Here is a 9,991-nt window from a genome sequence, read left to right as displayed (position 1 = left end):
TTGTAGAGATATCGCATTTTTGAACACATCGAAGAACCGTATGCAAATCGCGAATAGAGTGTGCGTGCACACACGTATTATATATATATATATATATATACTATTTCATTTCTCGTATCTCAATCTCATATATATCACATTTGTTGATGCTACTTGCTTCTCGTGAGCCGACTATATTACGGACTGTGAGGAAAACAAGCTCGCATCGTGCGTAGTTTACATTCGTGCATAGCACTTGGCTCGCAGCAGGAAAATCTCTAGAGAAATCGGGCTCTCGAACGCTAGGAGAGGAGGATCTCTCGCGCTACGACACATTCACGGACGTTGTCATTTGAAAACGGAAGCCATCTTGTGTGTGGCCGAGTCTCCCATATTATACGAGGAATAATAGTCGCGGCTATTTGTTCCGATAAATTGCTACGTATATTTTCCAATACATCTAGACTATGCATGAACCATTTTGCCACACGTTCACATAGCCATGGCTGCGACAAGAAAGTTGCAAGGTGAGAGGAAAAAATGTCTTTCCAGTATGTTTACATTCGGCAATTCTCTGTCGTTTTGCTCGGCATCTTGATGGATCTTACTCTGCCTAATTTTGCGTATTACTTGTCCCCCTGCAATTGCAATCATTGTCGCTTTTAATCTTCTCTCGCGGACGCACCGGTTCTTTGACACGTATCGGCATAACCTTTAAAAGTTTTATACTTTATAGATCAACTTTTTTAAATTAATTGTAGCATAATGCAACGTAAGATGAATTAAAATAATATACACTGTGATCTTGAAATCCATTTATGTATACTTTTTTAATTATTATACACATAAATAAGTTGTTATGAATAACTGCGGGACATCTGCTCTTTCTTCTGATCTACGAGAGAATATTGTAGCCAAATGAAATCTTTATTGCAATATTGGCTATATTTTATGCTTTATATATTTTTCCTCTTTTATCTTTTCAGATTGTGATCTTGCAAAAGTAGTAGTTTTTCTATAGATTTCTTTGTGTTCTCTACATCTCTCTAATGATATCTCAACATATATGTATGTGTATGTGAATTATGATTTATTAATTTATTTTATCCAAAAAGTTAAAAAAATAATTATTATCCTGAACTTTAACTTGAACCTATTACGTAGTAAGAAAAATTGGTTCAATTTTCAAAAATATTTATGCAATTAGTTGTTTTGTTACATTAAATTAGGAACTGAAGAAGAGCAGTACAATTTCTTTTAATTGTTTTAATCATTTAAACACTATTTAATATACAATGATTTTCAAATAATTTTTCTAGCAGAAGTAACCAATTTATATTAAAGAAACAAACAAGATAATATATGACAATTGTCATTTCAGGTGAAATAGATCGGTGCCTTAAAAAAGTAACGGAAGGTGTAGAAACCTTTGAAGATATTTGGCAAAAAGTTCATAATGCCACCAACAGCAATCAAAAGGAAAAGTACGAGGCTGATCTCAAAAAGGAAATTAAGAAACTTCAAAGGTTACGCGATCAAATTAAGAGCTGGATCGCGTCAGGTGAAATAAAAGATAAGAGTACATTACTTGACTATCGGAAGTTGATCGAAACTGTTAGTATGCTTGCCAAGTAATAGCATGTGTGCATATATATATATATATAATTATTATAAATACTACTGAATATTTTATATGCCTTACAGCAAATGGAAAGATTTAAAGTTGTGGAGAGAGAGACAAAAACAAAGGCTTACTCTAAAGAAGGTTTGGGCGCAGCTCAAAAATTAGACCCAGCTCAGAAAGAGAAAGATGAGGTTACTAGTTGGCTTGCTAATTCCATAGACGCTCTCAATCTACAGGTACCAGTTATTACATTGATGGCATCTTGGATGGCGTCTTCAATAGATAATATTCAAGTAATAGCATGTTACTATAACATATCTATCATTATTTTTTATGTAGATGGATACATTTGAATCGGAAATAGAATCATTACAGGCGGGAAAGAAGAAAAGAATAGACAAAGATAAGCAAGATAGGGTAGACGAATTGAAGACGAAGCTCGACAAGCATCGCTATCATATCCGTAAATTGGAAACGTTATTACGTATGCTTGACAATATGTCCGTCGAAGTCAATACAGTAAGTCTTTTTAGATTAACATGTAAAAACATAATATATATACGGCATAACGTATTCTATCACAAAACAATTTTTCTCATTTTTTATTTTTCTATGAAATTGCCAACAGATTAAAAGGATAAAGGATGATGTTGAGTATTATATCGAGTCTTCACAAGATCCCGATTTTGAAGAAAACGAGTATATTTACGATGATATTATCGGCCTCGATGAAGTCGAGTTGTCTGGGGTTGGTATACCCTCGTCAGCAACGACGGATAGTAACAACAGCAACGAAACCGGAGGAACGCCGACTTCAACTAATTCCTGTACTTCGCCTATACCATCACCATCATTGAGTTCAACTATGCATAATCACTCGAGCGACAGCTCTACAGATAATGATAAGAAAACAAAGGTACACACCTTTCATTCTTGATTCTCATTTCTAAAAAAGAAATAAATATTTATCATTAGTCGTTAAAGTCGATTAGAAGATCGATAAACCTCTATCGAGATCAGGATACAGCATCAATTCCGATGTCGCGTTTTAATTTCAGCCTGTAAAACCGACAGCAGTCAGGCCATTACTGAATACACAAGCGAGCATTCCAACCACGGGAAGCACTGCCACCATAAAACCGAACATATTATCAAGCAGCACTCCGAGCAAAACCATTCCCATGACGCCTAGCCACAGCTCGCCTAGTTCTACAAGTAATCACATTGCCACCACTAACGCCGGCAATTTCGCCACCGTAGCTGCTTCGCACAGCAGTTCACAAACCATCCATTCTACCTCCAATAAAACATCCAGTAAGAAATATTTTTTTTCTTTCATATATACAAAAATTGTATACGAGACTATTTGTAGCAATTGTTGCAGAAAATCAATTCGCGCTTTTGTAATAATTATTTTATACTAGATTTATATTAAACAACTCTATAAATCTCTTCATTTTTTTTTTGTAGCCCACAACAACGAGAATAATCTCTTGTCGTCATCGTCTACGTCCAGCATTACGAATGTGCCGCAAACAGTTACGCAGCAGCATAATAGTAATTCGGTGCCGGCACCAACGACGCATGTGCTACACAGTCAGCAGAGCCAGAATCACAATAGTGAAACGGAAATAACTACGCCGATACCGCCGTCGTCATCGCCACAATCATCGGTCAGCAGTAGATCCTCGCCGATGCCTGCAAACTCCTGCTCGCCAGCACCGTCCACTGCCAATGGTCTCATCCCTAAGCTTCCTGATGGGAACATGTCCTCTCTAAAATCTATTGCCCAACAAGTAATTGTCCGAGCAGGTCTCGAGATACCGCCTTCCGAGCCGAATAGAAACATCTTTGACAGTACTAAGACGAACAACAACAGCGGCAACAATGCCACGTCGGAAGCACACATTCCTCCGCTGCTTGGGGTTGCGCCTCTGGGGCCTGTACCATTGCAGAGGGAACATCAACTGCAATTCCAAATGATGGAGGCTGCCTACTGTCATATGCCACATCCGTCTGACTCGGAAAGACTACGTTCGTATTTGCCGAGAAACACATGCACCACGCCACCTTATTATCAACAGGTATATTTTACCTGTTTTATACAATATCTTGTCTGATCAATCACTCACTACCCACGAGTGCGAGCTGACACTGTTGACAATGTGCTTCAATTAGGTTCAGCTTCCCCATTCGGATACCGTGGAGTTCTTCCAACGTCTTTCTACAGAAACATTATTCTTCATATTTTATTATATGGAGGGGTCTAAAGGACAGTACTTGGCGGCGAAAGCTCTAAAGAAACAAAGTTGGAGGTTTCACACTAAGTATATGATGTGGTTTCAAAGGCACGAGGAACCAAAAGTTATTAACGAAGAATATGAACAGGTTAGTATGTATTTTTTTTCCCCCTTGATTTTATTCGGAAAGAAAGCCGATCTTTAAGCTTCCAAAAGTGTAACAATGGATAATTTAAATAGAAGTAAACAGATTATTTATTTTGTGCATTAATCACTAATATTTTGCGATACTCTATAAGAATAATTTTGTTTTAGGGAACGTACATTTATTTTGACTATGAAAAATGGGGACAAAGGAAAAAAGAAGGATTTACTTTCGAGTATAAGTACTTAGAGGACAGAGACTTGAATTAATATTTCTGTCGCTCGTCGGATCTTCGAGATACGCCATTTCCGTACCGGTATTGTGTTTCTGAAATTTTGCAAATGATTCAGATGTAAAAAAAAAAAATTCGGTAAAGAATACAACGGAAAAAAACAAAACAGAACAAATTCGTGCATACAAGCCAATGAAAGCATTTCATTACATTTTGAAGCTGCGACGATAAAATCTCTTTTAATTGTTCTTTCAAAGAAAAAACCATTAACCATGAGATAGATGAAAGGAGAAAAGGATTGAAAAAAATTCAGAGATTGTTTGGGAAAGAAATCGAAACTATTTGTAAATGATAACAATGTGAGAAAACAAAGAGAAGGGAGAAAAATAGAAAAAGAAACAACTACATAAACATATGAAACAATTCACTGTGCTGTGTGATAATAGGAGAGAATGAAAATGAGATAGAGGGAAAGGGGAAAGGATGGTATACTTGCTGGCGACTGACTCTATAATACCAGTACAAACATGCGTGCGGCCCTCCGCCGTCTGGCGGTAAGTGGAGGGCACTCATGCTATGGTATGTCTTAATGTTAGATTATAAGTAGCCTTTTTGTATAAAGTGTATCGAGGTATAAAACCCTTAAATTGAATTAATGTACAGAATGTGTAGAAATAGTGAATAATAATATTATGGAATATATTTTATTTCTCATTTGAATGAAACCTAAGTTGTGTTTCGATTTTTATCACACACTAGCACATCATCTCACAGCCTATATTTGGAAAAACATTCCATCCATCGTGATTAGATTGATCGTGATTCCTCCGCTGTCGCGAAATAGGTTACTTATATGCGCTCTAACGATTGATCTGAGGTCGGGGCTTGTCGAGGTTTAAGATTATGTACCGCGTATTATTAATAACAGTAGCATGGTAGGCTAAGCTACTTTTCATGCTACACTTTGCAGCCCTTAGATTCGCAATATATTTTACAAATACAAGTTTACTACAATCGAATGACGTTTATCACTAATCGATATGCATGTGCGTATCTATTTTATCAAAAATCGCGCGCGCGCGAATTTATTTATTATAAATCGTCGATATACTATTGCAATAATGTTAAACGATATGCATTGATATACCGAGTGAATATAAATTGCTGATGTTTCAAAGCACTATATCAAAATAAATCGATTAATATTGTTCTAGAAAGCACAAAAAGAGAAGAGAAAATTATATTTATCAGTATATCCGATGTACTAATATTTATATCTTTAAGTTATAAAATGGCATTGTTATTGTCCAAGTATTAAGAGTAAAAGATATTAAGATACTTTTTTATACTATTCTCTATCTACATGGCCTCTGTCAGATTTTAAATAAATATTAAAGAGATTATTAATTACGTATGTGTTAAATACTACAAGAATAATATATCGGCATTTGAAATAAATAATTTCGCATATAAGATCGTTACATTGCAAATCGAAGTGACACCTTTATGTGGGTGCGTCGTTCACTATCGCAGCAGCCTTCGATAACGAGATTAAATGTACATCTCCTTCCTTCCCCCTAGTAATAAAAACTAAGTTGAAATTCTCATATGATTATTTAGCGGAATAGAGAGAGGTATGATTTAATTATACCATGTAAAGCGTAGCGTATACATGTATTCTAAGCGGATACTCCTGTTGCAGAGATTGCAACGAGTAATATTATTTGCATGACGGAACTGCACAATCACGCATTTTTCAAGTTTACTAAGTGATCCAAGAGATATATTATTATATATATCTGTCAAACAACACAGTAAATATATTATGGCGAATGTTTACAAGATTTATATACGTACGCGATTGTATGTAGAAGTTTCTTAATATCGACAGTATATGTAATTATGTATATATTCAGACCATGTTAAAATGTGATACACAAGATACTGAACGATTTTGCCGAGTATTAAAATCTTAATTCTTAATAACTTGTATCGCACTGATAATCGAGTTAAATGCGTGATGGGCACACAATTCGAGAAATTGCAGCATTTTAATTCTGTTTCTTGCAATGACAAGATAACAACGGCAGAACACTGAAATATTCTCGAGAGTGAAATGCACATTTATATTTTTTAATTTCTGCAATACGCGATTAGATAATATGCATTTTCAAGAATTATAAAAAGTAATAAGAATCTGTTGCCACTTTATACACGCGATTAATAATCTCCTAATGATTAGAGAATGCATTGTAGTTGTAAATTGGAAGAAACACTTATTGTGTTTCTTGTACCGTATTTTGTACTACAAAACCTTGTACAATGAATTTTACTGACTTTCTATAGAGATTTGACAAAAACAGTCAACTATCGATTTTACAATAGTAGTCTAAAAACTGTACATATATAACGATCGTTAAACATTTTTCTGCTATAGGGACGAACGTGTTTTCCTTTGTCTGCATTTCTTCTCGTAAATGGGATGATATTCTGCTTTGTGATAACATTCAAATAGAAGCATGCAAGAAGCGTGAAAGAAGACCTCTCTTTGTTGTATAATAACGAATTTTGTCTTCGATGCTTCGTTAATTTCCCCTAACGCGTTCGCCGCAAATGATAAAAAAAAATTGTGATTTTACTTAATATATTTTATTGTGATTCTTTGAGTGATATTTAAATACCATACTGCTCTCTGTGCAAAGACTACAAGTCGTTAAAATACAGTACTAATTTCTTCAGTATAACAATGTTTGCTTTATTGCTTAGCCTTAGTTATTGCATTTCAAGCCTTACAGGAGCCTTAATCCAGTTAGAATAGCATAAAGTACTTTATAATGGATTAAAATCTAATGTAAAGAAAAATCTAACCAAAAGATATACAATATTTGATGAATATTTGATAATTATATAAAATAATATACAATAGATGAAAATTTTTATTGATTTTCGAGTGAGATATAATTAACAAAGTAAAAAGGATTATTATATTTTTTATTTAAACCACAAAAATCGTAAAAAGAAAAAGGACTTTATTATAATAAAATTAATTATAATATTAATGACATACATTATACAAAATATTCAGCATTCTTACTTTCTTTTACTTTTTGTTTTCATCCTTTTTCTCACCCCAATAGACTGTTCTGTGTCGTCGTCTTCGTTGTTGCCGCCGTGTTTTCGTTTACCTGATTTCTTGCTCTCTTCGATATTTTTCATATCCTAGAGAATTATAGATAATATTTATATGCAATATAGATGCATTGTTGGCATTTCTTTATTAAAAATCATTAATTTTAAACCCGCTCTTACCATTTTCACTATTCGCTGTGCTTCGCTTACTCTTTCTTGCAGCAACATTACTTCTTCTTCTTCCGTTGGATATAATGGCAATTGTTTTGATATCAACTGTTCTATTCGTTGATATAGTTCGACATCGTATTGCGTGACAAATGTGATCGAACGGCCGGATCGGCCTGCACGCGCAGTTCGACCTACTCTATGTATATAATCCTTACTGTGTGTAGGTATATCGAAATTGATAACGATATCTACGTGTGGAATATCAAGCCCTCTAGAAGAAAAATACAATTTAAAATCTGATTTTAATATTCAATATTCAATAGTATATTTTGTATCGCGACTAACCTGCTAGCAACATCCGTTGAAATTAGTATAGATCTATTTTTTGCTTTAAATTTCGTCAGTGCAGCGATTCTCTTGTTTTGCGACATTTGGCCGTGTAGGGGAACTGCCGTAAATCCCAAGTTTCGCAATAATAGAGCAGTTCTCACAGTATTATTGCAGGTTCCGCAAAATATCATGAAACTATTACCTGCCAATTCATTCAAGATATGTACCAGATACACATCCTGCCACACAAAATCATTTAATAGATGTAAGATTATAAATATAATTTTTATAGATATATTTTGCATGCCAACAATTATTTTGCGACTAATAATCATGCTGTTATATTTGTTGTTGATTATCACCTTGAATTTCACTGGAATAAATACATAATATTGTTGCAGTTTTTCCACAGTTTGATATTTGGTGGACACCTCAACTTTAACAGGATTTCGCAAAGACGCACGTTGCAGCTTTTGTACCTTTTTCGTCATGGTTGCAGAGAATAATAATGTCCTTCTTTCCCGCGGTATCACTCTGAGAATTTTATCAACCTCTACCTCAAAATCCATGTTCAAAATGCGATCTGCCTCATCCATAACCTTGTGAATAAGAAAGAAGATTAAAATTAATTTAACAATCCTCGAAATAAACCATGTATTGCATGTGTAATTACCAGAAATTTTAATTGCCGTAAATTAAAGCCCTTTGTATTTTCCAAATGATCAACTAATCTACCAGGTGTAGCAATGATAATATGAGGTTTTTTCTCTAATAGTAATCCCTGTGCATGCATGTCCATTCCACCTACTATCACTACACATTTCACACCTATGCTGGAACCTGAAACAAATATAGTATAAATCAGATCTCTTAACAAAATAAGTTATTAGATAAAATAAGAGTTATTCTTACCCAATGCTTCAAATTGCTCTGAAATCTGGAAAGCCAATTCCCTAGTAGGTGTCAACACAAGTGCAAAATATCTTTGAGGATTTTCCAATAATGATTGTAGTATAGGCAATGCAAAAGCAGCGGTCTTTCCTGATCCAGTCTCTGCTAATCCTATTACATCTTTGCCTATCAATTACCAAACAAATATAATTGCATCAATATTAATACATTGCTTTTTTACAATTTAATTATAATTGTATCATTCTTAAAATCACCTTGAAGTATCAAAGGAATAGCTTCTTGTTGAACCTTGGTAGGTTCTTTCCATTTTAATTCAATGCATGTATTACACAGTGTGTCCACAAGCCCCTATTTGATAACCATCATTTATTTTTTATTACATAAGATATGTAACTTATATAGATATACTTATACATCTAATAAACAATAAGGAATACAAAATTAAACGTACATAAGAAATTGTAAGGACTTAAATCCACATTAGACTAAGCATTAAAGATTTTAAAAAATTAAAGATTGAAATTTGGTCAATCAGCACAAAGAAATTTTAGCTTCTTTTGATTAGTCAAATTCCAATCTTTAACCTTGAATGCATAGTTTGATACAGACTTATTTCTTATGTTTAATTTCATATTCTTTATTCTCACTTCTGATTATATAATAATCTCTTTCACCCAAATATATAAAGATATATTTTTGATAACAATATCTAAAATTTTATTAGGGGTTATATACGATTGATAAATGTGATTCAATATTTACTAGTGCTTTCCAATCATCCATTGCAGTGTAGAGATATAGATATAGATGTGATTTTTGGCTACGAGTTTTTCTTTTAAAATGTTTCCAACCTATTTATTCCTCCTTTTTGGATTGTTCATAGAATATATCTTACAATTCCTGCACATGGGCTTTGATCGCGTTCAGCAGAGAAAGCGCTCAGTTATCGTCTTGTCAACACTAAAGCCTATCGCACAATTCTAGGCAATAGCGATAGGCTTTAACGTTGATTTGTTAGTTCTATAAGTAAGAGCCAATCACGTTCGATTGCTACTGAACGGTTTTCTCTGCTGAACGCGCCTAGTGATATTAGCAGACTTCTATTTTCGCGCATGCGCGACGTAATGATGGCAATTACAACCACGTGATGGGCTCTTCAGTTTTGGCGGGATCTGATTTCGCAGAAAGTGGATTGAGTATATATATACGTAAAATAAAAAAATTGATAT

At 34.1% G+C, this 9,991-nt stretch overlaps 2 protein-coding genes across 4 annotated transcripts; one reads left to right on the top strand and one right to left on the bottom strand.

Moving 5' to 3' along the window:
* The first annotated feature begins 101 nt into the window (after nucleotides 1-101).
* Nucleotides 102-4,922, top strand: LOC115236193 (CCR4-NOT transcription complex subunit 3). 3 transcript variants are annotated; one of them, XM_029808491.1, is made up of 10 exons: nucleotides 371-506; nucleotides 966-1,047; nucleotides 1,361-1,593; nucleotides 1,684-1,839; nucleotides 1,943-2,122; nucleotides 2,232-2,519; nucleotides 2,662-2,917; nucleotides 3,074-3,687; nucleotides 3,782-3,991; nucleotides 4,159-4,922. In XM_029808491.1, the coding sequence occupies exons 2-10, from the start codon at nucleotides 1,029-1,031 to the stop codon at nucleotides 4,255-4,257; spliced, it is 2,055 nt and encodes a 684-aa protein (XP_029664351.1). In that variant the 5' UTR covers nucleotides 371-506; nucleotides 966-1,028; the 3' UTR covers nucleotides 4,258-4,922. The 3 variants fall into 3 exon arrangements, with proteins under 3 accessions (XP_029664349.1, XP_029664351.1, XP_029664350.1); XM_029808490.1 differs by having other exon boundaries at nucleotides 966-1,053; XM_029808489.1 differs by lacking the exon at nucleotides 966-1,047 and having other exon boundaries at nucleotides 102-506.
* Nucleotides 4,923-7,193: 2,271 nt separating this feature from the next.
* LOC115236196 (probable ATP-dependent RNA helicase DDX47) lies at nucleotides 7,194-9,738 on the bottom strand. The gene is made up of 8 exons (XM_029808496.1): nucleotides 9,525-9,738; nucleotides 9,017-9,110; nucleotides 8,763-8,927; nucleotides 8,524-8,690; nucleotides 8,213-8,449; nucleotides 7,866-8,089; nucleotides 7,530-7,791; nucleotides 7,194-7,439 (listed from the first exon to the last, which is right to left on the bottom strand). The coding sequence occupies exons 1-8, from the start codon at nucleotides 9,543-9,545 to the stop codon at nucleotides 7,311-7,313; spliced, it is 1,299 nt and encodes a 432-aa protein (XP_029664356.1). The 5' UTR covers nucleotides 9,546-9,738; the 3' UTR covers nucleotides 7,194-7,310.
* Nucleotides 9,739-9,991: the final 253 nt, after the last annotated feature.

This window comes from Formica exsecta, unplaced genomic scaffold, assembly GCF_003651465.1.
Source record: "Formica exsecta isolate Colony F162 unplaced genomic scaffold, ASM365146v1 scaffold245, whole genome shotgun sequence".
NCBI classification, from domain to species: Eukaryota; Metazoa; Arthropoda; class Insecta; order Hymenoptera; family Formicidae; genus Formica; species Formica exsecta.
Note: the sequence above shows the minus strand (reverse complement) of the source record. Positions and strands in the feature narration are given on the sequence as shown.